The sequence below is a fragment of the Topomyia yanbarensis genome, chromosome 1, assembly GCF_030247195.1.
Source record: "Topomyia yanbarensis strain Yona2022 chromosome 1, ASM3024719v1, whole genome shotgun sequence".
NCBI classification, from domain to species: Eukaryota; Metazoa; Arthropoda; class Insecta; order Diptera; family Culicidae; genus Topomyia; species Topomyia yanbarensis.
The window spans coordinates 202,057,867-202,081,108 of NC_080670.1; the positions used below are offsets into that span (position 1 = coordinate 202,057,867).

The 23,242-nt window shown below is 42.5% G+C and overlaps 1 protein-coding gene across 1 annotated transcript in view; it reads right to left on the reverse strand.

Annotated features, from left to right (window-relative positions):
* Positions 1–907: 907 nt before the first annotated feature.
* Positions 908–23,242, reverse strand: part of LOC131688490 (transcription factor Sp9) — an 85,251-nt gene continuing 62,916 nt past the window's right edge. The window contains exons 2-4 of the mRNA XM_058972780.1: positions 3,683–3,966; positions 2,802–3,592; positions 908–2,741 (exon numbers count right to left, since the gene is read on the reverse strand). Coding sequence (XP_058828763.1) covers positions 2,335–2,741; positions 2,802–3,592; positions 3,683–3,966 — 1,482 coding nt within the window. The 3' untranslated portion in view covers positions 908–2,334. The remainder of the gene's footprint in view (positions 2,742–2,801; positions 3,593–3,682; positions 3,967–23,242) is intronic.

The window sequence follows — 23,242 nt, forward strand, 5'->3', positions numbered from 1 at the left end:
TCGATCGAGGTCACGGATTTGATCACTGTTTTACAGTGGGATTGCAGAAGCATTATCCCGGAAATCGATTCGTTTAAAATTTTAATAAATAATTTGAAATGTGATGAATTTGCATTATGCGAAACATGGCTTACTTCAGAAATAGACCTCAACTTCCCCGATTTTAATATTATTCGCTAGGATCGAGAAATCTCTAACGGAGGAATGCTTTTGGGGATCAAGAAGTGCTATTCTTTCAATTAAATTGACCTCCCTTCGACACCAGGTATTGAAATTGGCCACCGAAAAACTGAAGCTTAGAAAATGTACATACTTTTCAATCATTCCAACTTTTTGGACTCATAGATTTAGATGAAATGTGAAGATCTTCAAATCATACACTCCCACAGCTCCCTCAGCCAAGGTATGAGGCCATTCTGAGCCCCGTTGCCGGTAGAATCAAATAAGGATATTTGACGCCCTTTTAAAAAACCAAGCTGGCGGTTTCCGGTTACCACAAATAAGTGAGAACCATCAACAATATGGATGTCATTGTAAAGCGGGTGGTCAGCAGAACACGGAAATTGATGATTGACGCCATTTTGAAAATAAAGATGGAGTACCGCAAAACAGTGACAACAATGTCATTTGAAAGTGGGTGGACAGTTGAAGACAGGAATGGACCATTGATGCCATTTTGAAAACCAAGATGGCGACTTTCGGTTAGATATGTGCGTCGCTGCGAGTATTTACAAAAGTACTTATTTGTTGTAACGTAGATATCTTATGTGGAGTTACTGATAATTACTTACTGTTCTGCACCTCGATTTCGCTCCACCTTTTTCCGGGATGATTTCTTAATTAGGGCTGTGATATTCTGTGAAGCAACGAAATGCAAAAAAGTACCCAAAAAACTTGCATTCCGTACAATTCGATTTTAATATTTTTATTCTCTGTTTTTACTTATTCCAAAATAGTTAAAATATTCAATAAATTTAGGGTTTTACTTGTTCGCTTCTCACATAAGTTTGCAATATATTTAGTTACTATCAACAAAATGCCTTTCTCGGATGAAAATTCAATTCACCGCATCCATGCATGCGCAGGTTTGGCTCTACCCTGTTTTTTTTCAGTTCCTTCGCTCACGTCAATAATGCCATCGATTTTCGGCCCTTTTTCAGTTCAGTTCCTTCTTTAGCTAAAGTTACCTCACTTGTTTGACAATTCACTGTTGCAGTGGGCTTAGAAACTTGATCGAAGATTTTTTTTTTCAAAAATCCACAGCCTACTTGCCCTCAAGTTCATTCCTAACATCACGGTAAAGTACCTAGTCAAGCGTTGCCATCCTATCTGGAAAATCTGCGCGCATCTCTCGTGTCATAATTACTGGTGTGTCGGTCGTGCTTTTTATTATTACAATATACTCAATCATTATAGGGGGTTTGGGAGAGGGGGCACCGCACAAAAAAGAAACGAACAACAACGCCCTCATCGTCCTATTTGACGATCGTGTATGGGCGTGTGTGTGTGTCGGTGCGAGCGTTCCTCGTTATGTACCCTTTCCGTGCAATTAGTTCTTATTTGATATGTTACAATTATTTTACAGTAAGTTATAACGATAAGTTTTTGTTGTTGTTGTTGTCTGTGAGTACCAAAGAGTTTTACACCGTGTTTCGACTGTTTCCACGAATGGTTAAAATAGCAATTTACTTAGACGAATGTTCAATCTAGTGGCAAGGTGAACCATGCCGGGCGCCATAAATTGAATAATTTATACAGTTTTTTGTTGTTGTTATGATCTCTAATTATTTTTATTTTTACGATTACGACCTCGTCAAATTGGCTTCTCCCTCTTTCATGTCTATGCACTATAATACCTAATAAGTTTATTGGTTGCTTCTAAAGAAAATAATTTAACAGTGGTTCGTAAGTGAATGTGCGGTTTTTTTCAATTCTTCTTCTTTACCTCTCATTTGTTCATAACAGATTAACTATACGAATAGACACATTTATGTGATAATAAGATTAACGCCCTCTTCGAATCGGGGCAACCATTGATCAGAATTTTATTACTATTTACACTTAGAAACATCACAAATTGTTGATCCGTTGTCATCGTTACCGCACCCCCTCCCGCGTGGGTGCATTAGTTAGATCCCTCGGCCACACTTGGTAAGCCCCCCCAAAAATTAAAACAAATTACCACCATCTTTAATTTCGAAATATTCAAGCCGAAAGTTTTGTACCATCTAAAAATGCCCCCATTTTTTTTGTTTGTTGAAAACGAGATTATCCATGCTAGAAGGGCCCCATCACCTGGTGGTGGTGGCTGAAGAAGGGTGCCCCAAACATACCTCAAACAATGCCCGGCTTCACATCGAGCTGGCTGACGTGTTCCAAGCCCGGGCTGGGAGTGTGGGCATGATGATGCGATCCCGCGCCCGGTTGCTGCTGCGAGGGATGACTCAGAGCACCGGGATGACCACCCCCCATCGATGCCGCTAGGCCTGGTGGCATAGCGCCAACATGGCTAGCTGCACCGGGACTACCGCCGACACCGCCACCGGGTGCTCCGCCTCCACCGCTTGATGCTTGCTGTTGTTGTTGTTGCTGTTGGTGGAGATCGGTTTGGTTGTTGTGCTCCTCGGAGTCGCTGCACGAGTCGGATGAGTTTTTCTTGGCCGTTCCAGTGCCACCGCTGCCGTTGCCACCACCGCCGCCGCCGCCACCGGAGGGCGCTCCGTGCGTTTTGACGTGTTTTGCTAAATGATCACTTCGCATAAATCGCTTGTTACAAACGGGGCATAAAAATCGCTTCTCACCTGTATGTGTACGTAGATGGCGCTGGAGTTCATCGGATCGGGTAAAGCGCTTACCGCAGAATAGCCAGTTGCAGACGAACGGCCGTTCGCCGGTGTGCCATCGAAGGTGAGCCTTCAGGTGACTTGTTTTCCCGTAAACCTTGCCACAGCCAGGAATGTGACAGCTGTGGATGTTCTTCTTGCGTAGATGAACTCCGGCCGGTCCAAGCCGTTCCGCTTCCTGACAGTTTGGACAGTCGCAGGTGGCACGGCCCGAATAGCGGCGCTGACTGCGAGGAGACGGAGCTTGCGGTGTTGGCGGTGCCGGTGAAGCCGGTGCATGCGGCAAACCGAAGCTACCGACGCCTTGGGACGGGAGCATACTCTTGTAGGTATCCTGCAGCAGATGCTGCCCGGTACCGAGCAGATGAGCCGTATTCGTCAGCGAGTGTGTCAGTGTCGAATAGTCGGAACTGACAGCAGCACTGGCCGCGTAGTTTGCCATGGTAGCGGCGTGCATACCGGCACTTCCCATGTCCAGCCAGGTGCCAGCCGCTCCGTGCATATCCCACCAGCCGGAGTTCATGTTATCGGTCTTGTGGGCCGTCGCTGCCGAGACAGCATTGAACGGCCAATCGTACGGATGTCGCGAGTACACCGACCCGAGAGCCGTCCCCTCGACCTTCCCCAGTATACCGTGCTGCATGTGCGGGTTCTCGGCACAAGCTGGCGATGTGGTGGCTCCCGGGAAATACAAGTCACTGCCGTAGGACGGCGCTGTGGTCGCCGCACAGGATGAAGTAATTGGGCGACTAGAAAAACGAAACAGGGGGTCAACGAAACAAAACAAAAGAAAAAATCACGAACAAAAGGGGGTTCAACCGTTACTAGTTACTACTTACCTGGTCGTCACGTTCGACATCGGGCTCGTTGATGAAGCGGACGAGGACGAGTGTGTCCTCTGGGTGGACTGTATCACGTTGCTTGCGGAGCTGCTGGTGACAATCTGGGAACCTCCGATCTGATTGTTCGGTGAGTGTGGTCCCGACGAGATGGGACTTTTCTTCCACGGATGAAATCCTTTGCCGACGGCGGCGTCAGCTAGTGGCGGCGGTGACTTACTGGATAGTTTGTTACACTGTGCTGCCAGCATTGCCAACGGTGTACCTCTCAGCCCGGGATGGTCCTGCGGGGAAAGAAACGAAACAAATATTCATCATTAGAACGGCGCTGATGATGTGAACCGAGCCAATTTCCCTACACACACACAGAGAGTGGCGATGTCCGTTCGGAAGTCATTGTCTGAGACTGGCGGCCGTAAAACGGAGCGCTCTTCCCCAAGCAACTAATTCAATCGTTTTCTCGCGCGCAACTCAAAACTCATTAATTCTACTTCTAATTTTTTACCCTAATTTTTCAAACTTCTCTTTCTCGGGGTACCGGTTTCCAACCAACAGAACTGAAAGAACGCAAACTGACAAGGGAGCGGCGGCGAGAGGAAGTCATTATTTTCAGTGTCTGACTGAGTGAAAGACAAAAATCGATGGAGTGGTGGTTGGCCGCGACGACCGGCGCTACGCAAAGTTCAGACACGCGGCGTTTATCATTTTCGTGGTTTTGTGGCCGGCCGGGAAGAGATATTAATTCATAACTCGTCTTCCAAAGCAGTCAGTCGGCCGTTCACGACGACCAAAAAGGGTCATCGATTTTACGATGTTGCCTCTTTTCGCTGGCCGCAGTTTTATGAGTCCATTTCTACGAGCTCTCTAACCTCATTTACAGCTTCCAGCCTAGGGACTGAACCGCGGTTGCCACACGGCGGGAGGGCCGCCAAAGGCTAGGCTGCTTTCCGGTGAATTGCTGTCAATAAATTACCTCTGGTCGGTCGGTTTGTGCTCCGACACTTGCCGCCTCCACGGAGGTGGAGGCGGAGGAGGAGGAGGAAACGAGATTCTTTCAATGTTTATATTGCACCCATTGTAAATGGTGATTCCAAGGCGGAGTAATGATCATAAACAAATCAACCGGAGTTAACAAGTATGGCAACAACTTTGTTGTGAGTTTTTAGTTTATTAGTTTGGTCACAGATGCTCACCCCTGACTTTGACAGTTGCTCAGTCTCAATTGTTGGTTTATCGGAGAGCGATGAGAAAAAAAAGTCCTAGTCATGGCCAACAAAGTTGGCGGGTGAGCGAGCGATCCATTTTAGCCGCGATCAAACTGCCACGATAAGCCTAAAAGCAGGGGCCAATTTGGTAGCGATGAGAATCTGGAACCTCCCGTGTATTGAAATTTCGTGCTTGTAAAAGCAAATCGTTATAGAGCGCGAAAAATCGAACAAAGCCAGACCGACTGCGCTTCGGTCGGTCGGTCGGCATACAATCCGATTGGAAAAGTGAACTGCTGCTGCTGCTGCAACAGTTCGATTTGTTGATTTGATTAAAGTGGTAAAACGATTCGGAGTGGAGCGAGCGAGCGGGCGTTCGCGTCGGTGATTAGGACCATTAAGTGGTTCAGAAAAGCGGCTTCGGTTTTGTGGTAGCACTGGGTGAGGATGCGGTCGGAGGGTGTTTTGATAATGGAAAAGCTTTTATGTTTTGGCTGGTAATTATGACGGCGGCGGCGGTAAAAGACTATGCTTGCTATGATGATGAATTCGTTTATTGGGCAGAAACTAAACCAGGTTGCCACCGTCGATTCGTCCTCCTTCTTTCTGTCTCTCTCTCTCATCGCTGGCATTATGTTCTCATGTAGGAAATTCACGTAATGTCTGTTTTTAATTTCTTAACGTTTAATTTCGCCATCTTTTGTTTAAGTTTAAATTTCTTTTTATCTTTTAGTAAGTTAGGATAGAATAACACTTCGACTTAGTCTCAGCAGTACATGGCAGCCGACTTGACCAGTGCTTGGTCACTGAATCCGAAAAGGAACACCATAAGCAGACGACAGGTCACAGATGATGTCCCGTAAGCAGAGAATTTCTAATTGCGAAGTCGAAACATGGTGGAGCACCATGATCCCATAAGCGATCGGGATTTCCGAGCTTACGAGACATCATCTGTGCTCAGTCGTTTGCTTGTGAACAGAAGTAGTGTTCCGTTTTGGATTCAACGGCTATGTGCTGGTCAAGTCGGCTGCCATATACTGATGGGACTAAGTCGAAATGTTAATCCTAACTTACCACGAGGTATAGGCATAGTGTCTTTATGTACAAAACGGTTCCAGAAACGGTACACGAAACTAATGTTGTTAGCATGTTCGGCCTTAGTTTAAATTTTTTTTATTAGTATTGAAATAAAATATTGCCTTGTGCTCATCTTTATCAGTAAGACATATAAAAATGTTGGGAGGTGTCTTCGGCTGTGGGCCGGGTTTTGTTTTCTGCCCGTAAAACTTGTTTCGATCATATGTATGCTGAGTTCTATATACTGTTCGAAAGGCGTGATAAATTCCTAACTTTCCGCCAATATTCAGCTTGAAATGGAAAAAATATGAGCAATTTTCTGAAAGGATTCTTTTGGTCTAACTCGTACAAATGTTGGCAGTACCCTCTCAGATTTTAATGAAACTTTCTGTACATGAGAACTTTGTCACAAAAAGGCGCTTTGCATAGCTTTGTTGTTCCAAAAATGATCTTGAAAAGGGTCAAAAATAAAAATGCTAAATCCAACAAAGAAATGTTGTAGGAGTGATTTTCCCAAATTTAGTCAAATTTTTCAATAAAAATATTGAAAAAATTCTTCATCGATTTCTACACTGACAAAAATTGATTTTAAAAATTAGTCGATTTACAAAAAAAAACATCTTTGATTTGGATCAAATCCAGGTAGATGGATGCTCCGGCACCGACATGCTTGCGTAGTTGCCCTTACTCAGCAGACGGTGAATTCGACCGACAGGAAACTGGAGACCGACGCAAACCGAGCGAAATTTTGGTTTTCCTTTCATATTTTCTTCTTACCGCGCTCAGACATAGCGAGCGTACATGTGGTGTAGCACGAGTGTAACACACGAATGATTTTGCACTCGGTGCAGTATACGTTCGAAGCTAAGGGATCATCCAAAAATGATGTAGCATTTTTTGAGTGATTTTAACACCCCCTCTCCCATGGTAGCATTCCGTTATAAAACTCTCAATACCTCCTGGCAATTACGTAGCTTGACGGTAACTCCTCCCCCTTGTCCCCGTGAACAATTTAAAATAAAACTAAAAATAAAAAACGATGTTAGTTAGATGAAACGGGTAAAGTTGCCGTGACCCCATTCCCCTTTAAAACTGCTCGTCACACATCATCACAAAATACAAATCTCCCTCCTCCCCCATACAGTGCAACGTCATTTATGGATGGTCCCTAAACAGCGTCAGAATAGCTGTCAACAAGGTTCCTTACCGATCCGACGAGAATCTTAAAGACATAGTAGCGAACATCCCCAGATATCCCAGCTCACATTATGTGTTGACAAGTGCTTCAGATTGCCTGTTAAAGCTTCAAAATGGTCCGATCGATCGCTTACTCCAACAATCATCATCGTGCTGAACAGCACCGAAACTAGAAATTCCGTTCTCCGTTCGTATTACAAGATGCACAGGGATGCAAAACTATCCATGCTTGACAATGGTCTTCCTCTGGACTATCGGTTCACTCTGAATGAAGTTCTATCAATTCCTATTTTTCGTATACGAAATCTCGCTCTCAGGCTTAAACAGAAGAAGGTCGTCAAGTCCGTGTTTATAAGAAACGATACCGTCTCCATTCTCCTACATGGTCAACAAGATTACACACCGATCAACAACATCAATGAACTAATAGAGCTTGCTGGTACAGTCCCGACCAGAAACGACTCATCAGTGTTCTTCGATGCAGTATCCGCAGATTCCTCCCACGCATCATCTTCATAAAAGCACTACCTATACGACGACTTTCTCTGCACTAAATTTCATAATAACGACGTACCGAAAACTACTTCGAATTGGACACCTCAACGTTCGTAGTCTCGAACGACATATCGATGGTGTCAAATTAATGCTCGACCGCAACCAATACCATTTTTTTGGAGTCACTGAAACCAAACAAAAAAATTACACTCGAGATGTATCATAACGTTATATTACTGTACACTGCCGTATGCATTGTCACAAAATTCGTGTCACAATACGGAGAAGTGGATTTTGTGACTATTGTTACATCGGCTTGACCATGATATTCCTTCGTACGTGTCCATTGCTACAAGCACGCTCAATACTCAAGCTACAATATTAACATACGAGTGTTAAACCGCCAAAAGCCAGTACTGTACAGAGTAGCTGAAAAGTGTCTGCTGTAATCTCAGCTATTAAATATTAATTTTTTCTAACGTTTGAACCGAATAATGGAAAAAATTGTTCTCAAACTACTCAAGCCGTTCATCAAGTGAAGTAAATTTGTTAAATGACGGCTAACTGCCATTCGCCAGGTTTTTCTCACACGTCCTGAACTGATACCTTCTAGAATGTACAATCCGTTGGCGAATGGCTTGATTTCGCTTGCAATCTGGATAACGTTTACAAAGGATCGATCTGATGAGGCTGCCTAGTATCTTTTTGATTTTTATTGGTAATGAAATGTGCATTCTTGAAATATTTTTCCTAAAATCTCTGCTTTTGGAAATGAAAAAAAAGGACTGAGATTTGATTACTCAAAAATATTCCGGAAATGCAACATTACATAATCCCAAATATTCTTATGAGAGCTAAGATATGTTGGTCATCGCCTTCAAAAATCGATCCGATAATGACAGGAGTCAAATGAGATACTTATCAGTAGAACGACGCAATATAAGTAAACACAAGTCACGACAGCGAAGTTGTTGGTGGTCTCATATTCTCCAATCCACACTGGACAATCCAAAGTATTCATAGACTGGACCGGGCCAAAGCGACATACACATTGTATGGAATATATTGCAACAGAAGCTCAAATTTGAAATGATAGTGAACTCTCATACGGTAAAGATACTGATTGCGTCGCCTTAGAGAAATTCTCAGAACTTGTAACTGTTTACTAAGTAGACGATCAGAATCTCTATGCATGATTTTTTTGGATCGTGCTGTCGCAAGCTCACCTAAGTTTTATCAGTGGCTACAAAACTATCATAAAACCACGATTGTTACTAGGGATAGGATGTCTGTGACTGACCTTGAATAAGAAAACTGAATTGCTCGCTGTGCTTTTTTCTACGCACTATCGTGTCTACGTGCCCGATCGAGAAGTTGAGATCGACAGCGGTTTGGTCACCGACGCTGGATTAAATTGAGAAATGCCACTGAATTATGGGGTTGGTTAATTCAAGCAACACACGCTTGCTTCAGCTGGTGAACGTTACGGACTGAACATAACTACGTTTTGCAAGAATCCCGAAGGTCATCGCAGAAACTGGTGTCCGGACACATTATTCGTAGTTACTCTCCAAACCGCGAAATTTCAACGGTCAAATCCTAGGTAGAAATTCCATAGCATGTTCAAAAGAACAAAATTTCGAAGTTTTCTAAAGGTGATTTGTAGATGTGTTGAAACTAGCACTCTTTAAATAACTTCTGGAGAAATAAACTGTACAATATACATGAGTGATTTAAAGAAGATTTAGCCTGATCTAGTATCTTGAAGCAACCACCGAAACATGTTAGAATGTAAGAGGTTTACAAAGTGAATTTTTTACCCTAAGAGATGAACCCAAAAAAAATCGCTGATACCACCAATTGGAAAAGTTAAATCTAATATGACGATTGCACTTCCTCGCTAAGGGTTTTTCACATTCAGCCAACATCTGAAATAGTGTTTAATCGGTTGCGCAAAGTTTGTTATTCAAATGACTGAATTGTACCTCGATTCGGGTTCATTTAACCGCACATCCATACTGGCGCTCACAGACTATGTTCTCACGGGAAAAATAATGTTACGCACGAAGTGATTAAATGTGAGACATCCATAGGCGTTTTTTGAGGAAGACTAAAATGTTGCGACTGGTTGCATTTTAGTGTCTTAAAAATGATGCGTAAAAATATGGAAAAAGACAATTATAAATACATTTTCAAATACTAAATTCTGCCGCAACGCCTTTTTCTAAAGTTATCGTAGTATATTGAAGCTATGACAGAATTCTCATTAAAATTATAAAGAATTATATGTACCTTTGAGAGTTATATGGATGGCAAAATATGTGTCTGGAAGTACTGCTCTTTGAAAAAAAAAACCCACAGTCCCTCCTAATGATGAATATGTTAGTTTTTCTCTTATAATTGCAAATGCCTTGCCAAATCATCAACTTATGAGCAAACTTGTCAGCATCGAAATTCGCTGAGTCCAACTAGCTTACTACTTTCTTGGACGATTTTCGGCAATCAAATTTCATTTCAGGGTCCTGTTGAGATTTTTAACCCCTTCATCGCTCTCTAGGCCTATGTTCTCTAGAACATTTCGCGCCATTTTATCCGCTCGCGCTTACCTACTCAACGACTCAACGAGTAGGCTTTACGTAGCCGTGAGTCTTTCATCTCGGAGAAACATGTGATTCCTCGTCTACTGTATCTAAGGAGTCGTACACTTCGCTATCGTTGCTGTTGTCATCAACGTTAATGCTAACTTGCTGTTCCAGATTAGATGTTCTTCATTGTTTCTTCAACTTACAGATGGCGAGTGTGAACCCCCCTCGTTATGTGTTAGCTTCCTCGCTTATGGCGCTGACTGTTGATTTGGAGGTACCGGGCGCAGCTTAACTTTTTCAAAGGAGTTTTTTGTTCAGATCATGGTATCACTGACTATGTGTCGTATAAGATGGCCGTAGATAAGTCGTTTCTTATCGGTTCCTGTTGATGGTTTCTCGTGATGTGCATTTCTGGCTTGGTGATTGGAAACAGATCGATTTCCTTTTGATGTCTCTGCTATTTTATAGCATACTATGATTACATGTTGATAATCAATCATGGAGAGCGACTCAAATGTTGCTACTAGTTGCCACATAAAGTTGCTCTCAGTAATATTGTTTGATAGTGAAAAAGGGAAGCAAATATTGAAATATACGTATGTGATTAATGGTTTTGGATCGTGACAACCAATAGCGAGCTAGTACTGTTTTCAGAGAGTTTTATTGCACAGTATTCTACATAATATCTTTTACAACACTTTCACATCAAATTGTTCGATCGTTTTTTTTGCGTATCCACAGGACAAAAATTTGTTACAATATGTTAAAAGATATTTTTCCGTTAACTTGCATACTATAATAACTTTCAATTTTTTTCCGTTAACTTTCATACCAATTACAGTAGAGTAGACGAGCCCTTATTCATCTCATTAGTCACTATGTCACACTATTTCGCTGATAACTCAGCTTAGAGTGATTGTATTGCGCTTAAATGGGTATCAGCATCTTTGCTTCGTTTCTAAGAAGCAGATCAATAAAAATCTGACTTGGAAAATGTGAAAGACTCGCGTTTGAGTGAAGCGAAAAGTCGTGTACAATGCACCCATATTCATCCTACCATTTGAACTAATTCGTTGAACAGAGATAGCAGACCCTGCTCTAACTAATGTGTTCAAATGGGTGGGGTGAATAGTGGTGCTAAGATGAATTAGGGCACAGTAACCCTATTTTGATTTGAAAATTTTATAATTTTTTCTCGGAAATTTGATGGGGGGTATCCTTTGGCATCCTAGCCCACCCACTCCTCTTCTGGTTACGTGCCTGGCCGTAGCGCTAAAAATTTTTATGTCGTGCAACTTTAAATGTGTAGTATAAGACGTAGTTTCGTGAGCTGCTTAATTCTTCAAAATTAAATTCTCTGTTTTTCTAGGCCTTAGAAATTTTACAAGGTTTTCAACAAACTAATAGATGATTAAGATTTTAATTGGTATTGCCTTTTCAATTTCAATTAAATTACACTAGTAATTGATTTCCAGCGTCGTCGTGTCTATCCTTCTACTCGTCATGTTGAACATCGTTTATTATCCACATCAATTGAGCACAAATGTCCACATGTATCCATATAAATGTCTAACCCTTAAAACTTCCGAACGATTTTTGATTGATTTTTAGCCACATGGGTTAGTATCGTAAACCAAGAAAAAGGATAGGGATGAAGTGAAGCTAAAGCTTACGGAAGTCCCGGGTTTGTGCTGTCATATTCGAAATTCTGTACTGAGAACTTTATTTTGCTAAACATATAACGTGGTTTTTATTTGGTATTGTAATCTCGGTTATCAGTACACAATTTTGTATATGATGGAACTGTATATAGGTGATTTGCGTCCCGTTTCTCCTTCGATAAATTGGGATAATCCACTTCACGGCAATACTTAAAATCCACAGCCACTGTGTTGAACCCAAAGGTGTTCTCAGTTTACGGCCAAATCTCACTCATTTCGACCAACCAGCAACAAATAGGCAATCGATCACACGAGTAATATTGACTTGTTTGAGAAACTCATTTCAGGTTTTCTGGTACATTGTTCGTGAAGAAGTAAGAGTAACCTGGAACTGGAAGGAAAATTGAAATCAGTTCTTGAATGATTCGGAGTACACGGATTGTTCGGCCACGATGATGATAATGAAGAGCCATTAAGATCAAGTCCCCCTATCTCGCTTTGATAGTAAGGCATGTATCGATCGAGATAATCTTCAGTGATAGTGAAGAGATTTCATTGCGAAGCAACTGTACGGCCGTTGCGAATTGCCGAGTTTGTAAAGTTGGACCGTCCCATGTGAGAAGTGGAGTGCTGAATAAAAGATGAAATGTGTTTGATCATATTCTTCAGTTCCACCATATACGTAATGTCGTACTGACAATTTGTTTCCTGTAACAACATGAGCTACCTTTTGAGTATCTCGAACAAATAAAAAGTCAATAATGCTCTCTTCTTCATAGTCCCAATTTACCCGCACTGCATGGTGTTTTGATGTTTAAAATCAACCCATCGTAACACCATCAGCATGGTCCGGTAGATCCCGCATAAATTTCATATTTTGGTTTATTTATTTGCTACAGATACAATTTTGTTGTGTTGTAAAATCAGGCACGAATAATATTTATGGTCTTGTTATGGGGTTGTTTGGTTTTTGAGCCCTTGAGAATGTGCTCTGATATACCTTTCCTCGTAACCCTGCTTCTTGACTACCTGTACTCAGACCACGCTGTGTACATATGATGCTCAGTCTCACTTGTGTCACTGCATCCAAGCTTTGATAATCGCTGGTGTTAAGGTTGACACTAAAAGCAATATAGATATTTCAATAAATCACGCGCTAGCCATGTATTAAAACAAACATCAACGTAGATCAGAATGTCGGTTTCCAGCAAGTTTAGGCCGTGTATTAATGACCTTCAGTGGCCCAAACAAGAATCTCTATAGATTATTTCACAGGAGCATTTGCTCACGCAAGGGCCTATTAAGGACCCCAGTGTCGACGCTTTGAAATCTTTGAGCCTCGATGCAGGAATCGTATATTTCAAGAGTTTGCCCCAGATTCCTTGTTTGGAACTGGAACTGTGATTGATAATTAGGCTCAGTCAAATAAACATGTTAAGGTATAAAACATCATTGTTTCATCGGAATATTGATAGTCACATTCAAATTTTAAAAGCTGTAAATATCCACGTTCTCTAACATCGTGGATATTTACAGCTTTCAACAGATTCAGTTCAAAATCTCTGGTTGAAATGTTGAGACACTTTGTGGTTTTGGTGTCCCTGAAAGCGTTCATGTTGTAAAACCCGAACCCATTTACATTGGTTCTATGTTAGTACTTCCTCAAGCTCTTATATTTGGGGACCTTTCGAGGGAAAAACTTTTAGCCTTTTCAAGAAATCTCACGTGAAGAAATAAACTTTCTCTTCCTATATTTTTTAAGAACAGTTAATCATCATCAGCACCCTCATCAGCTAAGAGAGCATTACGATTTGTCGTGGTACTCATTTCTGCAAAAAGAGAGCTCAGACCGTCCATGAAGGGAACGCTTCAATTTCTCCTGGCGCGGTTTGTACGCAACGTTTGTTCATAGATCATGTAGGCTCTCTCCACAGTGGGGACACTTTTCAGCATTCCCACTTCACGAATCATCCTCATAATTCCCTTCGCATTTACCACATCGTGTCATATTGGTGGCTGGCTATGTAGCCTAATTGTTAGCTGCGGGACATAATTTATCAAAACAAACCAGACGAAAGACTCCAGAATGATTCTGAATGGACATTGGATTTTGACATCTATTGTGTATCGCATCCTGAATGGGATCGCTGGAATCTTTACTAATTGGAACAAACACAACCCCCTTGCTGCTTCAGATCCACGCCCGACAAACTTGGTTCGGTGACCACACCAGCGATCTCAACTTTGTGAGCTGATACGTAGACACGATAAGCTTTTGCGAAAGACCTGTCGCCAGTAATGCGATTTGTCTGCTTTAGAGAAAATATCACAACTTTGACCTTATCTGGTCGGATTTTTTAATGACGTATCTTGTTAGATCCTCCATTTCGCCATCACGTGGGTTTTTTCAGAGGAGGTTATATATGTATGGATTTGTAATGAGGGGAGATAAAAGAAATTGCACGACGAGTAAGGCAGCCAGTTTAGGCTAGCAAAGAAAAATGTGATATTTATCTTTACTCGATGCACGGTTGAATGTTGTTGATATTAATTTGATCGTCGGCCAGAGAATACCAAAATTGTCATTGATTCACTCAACAACTGGCATAAAGAATGTGCATTTTAGTTACAGTAGTCAAGCTTTGCATGTTGTTCACAGTGAAACTCGCATATATTTATCTAAACCACAAAAGATGCTTTCTTCAATTCAGAAGTAAAGTTGAAAACATTGAAAAACATCCCACGTCACGCTGCAACGAACGATAACAGATGATGATGATGTGCTACCGGCAGCGTTGCCAAATCAGATAACCCGCACTGCCTTGATTGCACCTACCTATAACAAACTGCCTAGCCATTTCTGATGGGTGTGTGTGTGTCTGTAACAACGACCGACCGTGCACTGGCAATTATCAGCAAAAATCTGTAATTAAAATAACCACCCGCTTCGCAGGTACACATTCCACTGTCTATATGCTACAGTTTAGGTTAACTGCACAAAAATAATAACACACCATCGTTAAACGGTTGTCTGTCATCAGTATCTGAATGGACTTTAGTCAGTGCACGGTAAATCGCTTCTATGTCAATTTAAGTTCTAAATCGCGGAACAAATCGATGAAGTTGAACCAAAAGTAAAATCCGGACAAATATGCCAGAATCACACCGAAAGCTACAGAAGCTGCAACCATCAGCAGATGAATCCTCAATTACCGCTCGGAACGACCAACAACGGAAAAAGTCAGAAAAAATTACGTCAATTTGACGCAGTTAAAAATAACAACACGCAATCCCAACTATTCCCGTCCGCCCAACACCACGATCTGTTTCCATCGCCTGCTTGGATCCCAACTTCTCCAAAGAATCAGCCCCGCTCTGTGTCGCCCAGCTCGCATCTTTTTGAGTGCTGTAAGTTCAATTAGCATCAAAATTTGTTTTCTTTCCGTGCAACAGGGCCGCCAGTCAGTTTGTTTTTTTTTTTTCGTTCTACCGCCGCCGCCGCCGGCCGTTTATTGCCCCTTCCGAAGCCGGTTTTCCTTTCGGCGCTCTGATGGTGGTGGTGGTGGTGATTGTACTGGTGGTTCAGAGAAGGTTCCTATCCCTAGATGACCTTCCCTACCTCCCGGCGGCGATTCCGCTCTCTCTCTCTCTTTCTCTCGCGATCGATGTGCGTGAGACGGTAATTGATTAGTGAAGCGCTGCCGGCAGAAGTTATACATTGTTGGGAGCCGGGATTTCTACTTGCCCGGCCGCAGGCTCTGACGCAATTATCGGTGTATTATGTATTGTTTCTGGAACCGTGGTTCACTTTTGTTCGGGTGAATAAACTAACTTGTGAGTTAGTCTCACTACTCATTTGGGGGGCAATTTGAAAGTGCAAGTGAGGGATTTCGAACAATTTTCGTGATGGAATCGATTCTTCTACATAGCTTGTTGGTCCTGTTATCAGACCGGAAAAGCGTCATTTTAGTAATTTGTGTAAGAATAATTATTTGAAATTTCGGAAGTAGTGCTATTTGAAAACTACCGATTCTTAGAAAACCAAGAAAAGAACCCAGATTCATACCAACAAGCACACATTCGAACTAATTAAAACTGTTGCAATGTTGCAAAATAACTCTCCCAAGCTGGCCGTTTTCCGAGAAACCATCTTCAGCTGTTATTGCACCTATCACCTGTTTTCTCGCTCTTTTTTCGCTTGCCACACTTGAAACGTCTCGGTTGTTTTGTTTTTTTATGATCATTATTTCCATTCATTACCATTGATCAATTAGTTTTCAAGTTGCGCCAAGTCCGGAGTGCCTTCGGGCCAGTGACATTCGGACCCCTGCACAAAAAGCCGAGATTGCTCGTTCCCCTGCGATGACCAACTAAACTGACGGTTGGTTGCCCTATCCCGGTCTTTGTTTACAAACAAAGCTGATCGGGCTGATGAGGTAGTCCCACATGGACGTTCCCGAAGGGAACCTTCACCGGATTACCGGATTGTACTTCTCTGTTCTGAAGGTATGAAGCGTATCATGCGCGATACCTCACCCGGTCGTTCCCTGAACCGGAATGCCACCCATTATCGCGCTTATCACGCGATCCAGAGCTGCTGGGATGTTTGCTGTTGCCAGTTTTTTCTCGTCGTTCCCAAGGGGCTTCTTCAGCAGAAACGACATTGTGGCGCGATGGTACCTACTGCAACGAGACTGCTGGGCTAATCTTGTTGCTTAGCACTATCCGAAAGGGCGCAACAAAGTTGCAGGTGCTTCTTTGTCTTTCGTCGGTAGCGAGGTTAGGTCAAGCCTTCAGCACTAACTGGAATAATTTAAAGGAACGAGATAAACGTCCAATCCGGTATCACTCAGGGTCTAACCTGGGATTATTAAACCTCTTAGCATCACCCTATTTGTCAACGATTGCGGAATAACACCGATAACGGCCAAACCGACCCCTATTCGCTGGAGAAGGTCTTGAGAACAATCATTATTATCGACATGCATTGCGTGTCAGTCGGTGGAAAACAGCACCCGCTAATTGATCAATTCAACTTCAGTTCGTCCGACCTTCATGTCTCTCACCTAACTATGGAAGAAGAGTGGCGCTTAAGCCGCCACCAGACCCTAGCTCAACTAGCGAAAGCAAAAATAAAACTTGTTCGGTTTAAATTGGAAAGACTTGTACATCATCAACACACAGCAATTTAAACAAGTTCAATTTCGCGCGAAACTTTTTCTCAAATTGATATTCCAAGAGGGCCGAAACAGACAATGCATTGGGGAATGGAAGCGGTGGGAGGTAACCGCGAACTACGTGCAATTAATTCAAATAGTCCAACAGCACAACACAACACGGTATCATCGCGGTAGCTTTACTACCCCTGTATTGTGGACAGGGTGTGTGCTTGCAGAGCCAAAGTCGAGCTCATTTTCGCAGTCAAGTTTTGCGGTTCGTTCAGTGTCGAATCGTGATTTTCGACCATAAAAAACGGACGAGTACATGGCTGCTTTGATCCTGCATGCGATGGGAATTCATTTCGAGTTGGTCGAGTCGCACTCATACACGTAGATAGGATGTTTTGGTTTGTTTATAGTTTAGCGGGGTATAGTTCCGAGAAGTCGGAAAGGAAATTTGCTAGACACGAAACTTTCAAGTTAGAGTCTAGGATATCTTGTTTTGTGTAATAAAAGATTTTCTTTGCGTTTTGCTTAGCATTGGTTGCCATAGGTGAAGTTGGTGTGCGATTGTTTTGATTCTTGTCACTCGCGGCATTTTGTTTGATTTCATTTTAAGCATTTTGATGACCCGACTGTTAAATGTAAACATTGCCAACAGAAGTTTTTGGTCGAGTAATCCAGTGAAGCCAGATTTGAAAAGGTGTCTGTCAGGCTTGTCACATTTACATTTTTTCTGAAATGTTAGAGATTTATTCAAGGATTTTTGGGTATGTTCTGACATTTTTTTTTGGAACGAGGTTTCAACAGCTTTTTGAAAATATCCCGTTACATGTTTCTTGTAAATTCCGCACAGATTTTCATAAATTTTTTTTCTGTTTTAGGCATCGCAGATTGTAGTGAAGACCGAGAATCCGGATTCATCGTACATCTTATTCGGCTCGTGTTCTCAGAACCACGAACGATTGGGCACACAACTATGTTACAAACCAAAATTTTACCGTAAATTCAGTGGAAATCACGAGGCCACGGGTCGAAGGTGTCCTGTGTATAAGGATGAGTAAGTGGCCATAAAATTCACAGAAACCAACAACAATCTCCTCTACGACGAAGTACGAGCTGAATAGAAGAGCTACAAAAAACCAGCGACCAACGGTAACCAAATCTGCTTCAGTGATATCCAGAAAGACCAATTAATGTTTAGGAAACAGAAAAAATTGAGAAAAACGTACCAGAAACGACGAGAAAGACCATATAATGTTTGGGAAGTGGGAAAAATTGAGAAAAACCTACCGAAAACGACTGCACATGCTCTGATGCGTCTATCGCAAATTTTGAGCACTTTATTCAATCTTTACCGAGGTATGTACGCTGAAATTAATACATATGTTGAACTACTGTAAAACTTAGCTTTCATCCCATTTAGCAATCAATCCGCACCGTTAGTGCGGACGTTACACCTCTACCGGAACTGACGAAAAACCTACGTCACCCCGAGTATCTAATGGAGACGCACAACGGCGGGAAGACCTGTCCCTCCTAGCACCATCAAATTACCAATATCAGGACGGTGCCTACAGACATTCAAGGAGATCCGGGGAGATTTTTAATAGGGGACAACCAATATCTTAGGCACCCAGAAGCAACTTGGCCGAGCATCTGGACTAAGTCGAAAGCCGGACGGAAAAGGGCACAAACGCCTAGCCCTAGAAGGACTTGTCTAAGTTTGGTTTCGGTTATAATATCTCAACACATCTACGAACCTAATCCTACGGGCTACGACAAAATTCGAGCTGAAAATTGGAATGTCACCTCATAGTGAACACAATAATCCGCCGTTAAGGAAACTAAGCACTACATCGGGCTGTTCTTGGTATCCGGTGAGATTTCGTAAACGTGACCCAAACTATCATTCAAACAATATATCACCCAAGCTAATTTTCGCGACGAAAAGGCCTGCCCTCATGCCTGCCTCGATCGGAACAGTCTGTTGAACCAATGAAGATAAAAAGAAAAGGGAATCTTGAAGTATCAAAGGCAAACCATTCTACCTTCCGCACCAAAAAAAGATTCGAACGCTCGTCTGGTAAGGAAGCCCTCGATGGGATTACTGCCAATCCAATCAATGGACTCAGTGCAGAACAGGTAATGATAGTTTTCCTGATCGAGGTACAAAACCGTTCAATAACGTTCGATCGTCATTAGGCATCGACCTTATCAATACTTCCAGCGCCATTGTTTACCTCTTGATGACAAGGCTCCATATACTTATGGCAGCAACCACCATCCTGTTCAGATTACCCTCACCTAACGATCATTTCCTAGCACACATTGCTCAAGAGGGCTCTATGACCAATTCAACTGGGAGGTCTCCGAAAATAATTACATAGACTTGACAAACAGAGACCCATAGGCCGGAGGAACTACGAAATCGTCGTTAAAGCAGCCGAAAAGGACGAAAATTGGCCTGAGTTTCTTGACGGGATCCATCCAGATTTACCCAGTACCGTGCAATGGAGACATGACAACGCATTCAGTGGGAAACACTGTCAAAACCTACTCACCATTTTGATCCTACATGGATCACTGGCAACTGCCAACGAGCTTGAGAAATATTGCGGCATAAATTCAATTCTTGAAAATGATCCCAAACGGACCGAAACGTCGGATGGACAAAATTGTTTGTTTTTGATTAAAAATAAGACTGCATAGCCAGACACCTACGCTAACAATTGGAAACAGTTGACTACAGTTCGAAGGAGTTTAGTAGGGTATACAAGGCTATGCCACCTTCCCGCTTACGGTAAAAAAGCACTACTCGACTACCTAAACGAAATTGTCTGAACTGAAGATTCCCCGACTCGTGGAAAGAAACACTCGTAGTTCATCTAAGATATATTAATTTTAACATATCTGTGAGAATAAAGAGTTATCAGACGTAGAAACAATCGAGTTATCAACGGTAGAGAAAGTGATCACATAGGATAAGTTCAGTTCATTGACACGCTGTCATGTCAACGACAAAGAAGTAACGCGTCATATTCGTTACTTCATATCAGCATCGCCTGTTAAGATTTCAACAGATAAAGAAAACTGCCTAACATAATTCGCGGAAAACAAGAACAGTACAAAGCTATGAAAACACCTCGCGAATGGCTCTTTACTGCCGAAAGAAGATTACGTGAAATCAAGCGATTGCAGTCCGTCCATCTTTTAGCTCGGATCGAGCGTAAGAAGTAGAAGTAGACAAGCAGTGCAATCATGTATACGTAACCACACTTCGTGGCCACCGGGGTTGGGAGGGGGGCCTAGCCAAATCCTAACGTGCACCCGAGGAGAAGGGGAAAAAGTGCTTTTAAGCATAAATCTGAAACCACAACAGACAACATAATTATAGTTCGCTTAATATAGCTTTAAGTAATAGAACAAACCGCGTCGAACCCGTTTTCCCGTTGCTGCGTTCGGTTGGCTACGTTTTCGTGGCGGCAACAGGAGCAGCACATGGAGCCAGCGAGAAACAGTCGGCAGACACACCCAGCCCCAAAACGGCACTACTTTTCTTTATTAGAAAATCGAGAAGTTTAAAAGCTTCTCTACTGGTACCGCCGCAATTTCAATTGATGTTTCTGGATGGTTCGAAGAGAAGCGAGGTAAACATTATAATACATCTTAAAACAAATAAAACATATGCGTGAAGTCGTCGACCACACCAGCAGCAGCAGTGTAGAACGAACGAAGAAGGACGACCCCGCGTGTAAATAAGAAAAGTGGAAGCCCATTAGTGGTAAGGTGGCGTCATCCTTCCCGGGAGGTTTGAGGTGGCCACATCAACAACCGCACCGTTAGTGGCTTGTTTCGGTTAGGAGGGGGAAAGTTAAAAACAAATGAAAACATTAAAATAGTCTTCGTTTGGTGCTCTCAGCTGGTTTACGCCCGTACCTACCTATCTACGAGCAAGGGTATAAAACAGGCCCAGAACGAATGCATTCGATTGGAACAGTTGGCTGTGCCATTTCTGGATAGAGAACAAAAAAAAGCGACGGAGTGCGGTAACTTCAACCAACTGTCACACGTTCTGACACGTTAGCATGTAAAGCAAACGTGACAGTTGTCCTGTGTGTAATGTGTGTCGAAAAGTGGGTCATTTTCGGGTTCGTTGACTTGGTCCGGCACCTACTAGCTGTGCCGAAAGGGATGCGGTTTTCCGTCGATTAACAGTTTGTTTTGGACGTTCTGCTTACTTTTAACCGCATAAAACTGGGAATTTTAATCAAGTGAGGTTAGTTACTCGAACAGAAACTCTCACTGGGTATTGTCGAACGAAACGTTTAAATCTAACTTCGCTGAATTTAAAATCCACAATCCACGAAATCATACAATTGAAGTTAAATTGCTCCATAATCACCGTCTGTTCGGAGCTAATTCTCCGCAGCCAGCTTCTCCGGGTGCACATTCAACGGCCGCGGCTTCGAACCCGGGCGCATACCCAATCAGTATCAAATCGAAAACAAATACCTACGTACTTGCGGCTCGAGGTCTAATTATTCGTAACCTTCCAAGTGCTACCTTTTCTCCGTCCTGCCTGGGCGAGGAGTGCGGTACTGATTGGTTGTACTGGTGGTTCGTACCAGCATTTGCCCACCTGTCTGTCTAGGCTACCTCCAGCACAGTTCCCGTCCCCCGTAGACTCGCTGCTCGAACAAAAATACACACACCATGCTCACGTCGTACGCCTGCCTGCCCGGCCGTGCCTTGGTGGCTAAATTATAGGTATTTTCAGCTTAACTCTCATTTTCAAGTAGTTCAAAGTTATTGTTGCCTGAATTGGAGTGCCCACTCGTCGCGTCTTCCGCTTCTCCACGCATTCTACCGTGGCGATCAACGGTGCTGCTGCTCAGCATTTTTAGTTTCCCCGTCTCTATCCCGAACGAGCGGAGGGCATCTCGATAAGAAATGAAACAAGAAAGCAATAAAATATCCTTTCGTAGACTTCTGGTGGTTATTTAACAACTTAACAGTAGTCTATATAAATATAGAGTGACCATTTCTGGTTAGGGAAGTTAAAGCGTAACTTTTGAAAATGGCCTAACTGGATACCAAGGTGACTCCAAAGGTTTGCGATGAAGCTGTCACACGGCTAAGGGCTACCTGGATTGTGAAGTGAAAGAAGTGAACATTTTCCCTATAGGTAATCGTATCTGAAGCCACAAATATCCCAGCCAACAAAAACAAAAGAGCCTTGCTCAGCTTTCTAGCGAACTGCTAAGGACCGCTGCTGCAGCAGCCAACATAAAGAAACCAGCAGAACGCACCCGTTGTTGTTGGAAGTTCGTGGAATAAACACGGTAAAAGTTTAGGTTTTTGTGCTACGAAAATCTGAAAATTCTTGGAAGCACCTAAGTCGCCCTGTCAGTAAGGGTCAGTCGGGTTAACATCTAGTAATCTTAAAGTCTAAATCACATTCAGTCATGATTCAGAGCACCTGGATTGTCTGAGAGCTACCATTTGTGGTCACAAGCATCTTAAGCGTACCTTGAGATAAGAGGAAGGAAGTGTTGATGTAATACTTACTTTACAGAAGGCCCCGACTCAGTCACGCTTCCATAGAACAGACTAACACACAACACTCAAAACTAATATTTCGCCCGCTTTAACGAAATAATAAGTGTTTGGTGGTTTGATTTTTTTTAACAATTTCTTCATAGTGTTCCATCTGTTGGTTTGTGTCCATAGATTCAGTGGATCGGAAATTGAGTGGGGATTTAGGAGATTTTCGCTTCAAGCAAGCGATGTGACAACAAAAGATTGAGACAACATTCTATTTGAGAGACATTAAGGCTGGATATTACTTTTTGGGAGAAAAACAAAAAGTTTCGTCCAATTGTAGAACTGGCACGTGGGGATCTGGTTTTAAAATGTACATAATGTGGTCTGAGAACTACTAAAGCCTCGTATTTGGTATTGTATATTGATAAAAGAGAATGGGTTGAACCCGCATTCTTATGACACGGAGATCATTGAAGTAACGGGCATATTTCTGGTTATAAACTCTTTCCAGCAGTGCTGTTATAAAACAACTCCAGCTGTAACTTTGACAATAGCACAATTTTCGAATAATTTAAGGAGGCATTAACCGCGACTCCAGTCATCGAAAGCTATTCCATCCATTCTTTTAGTTTTT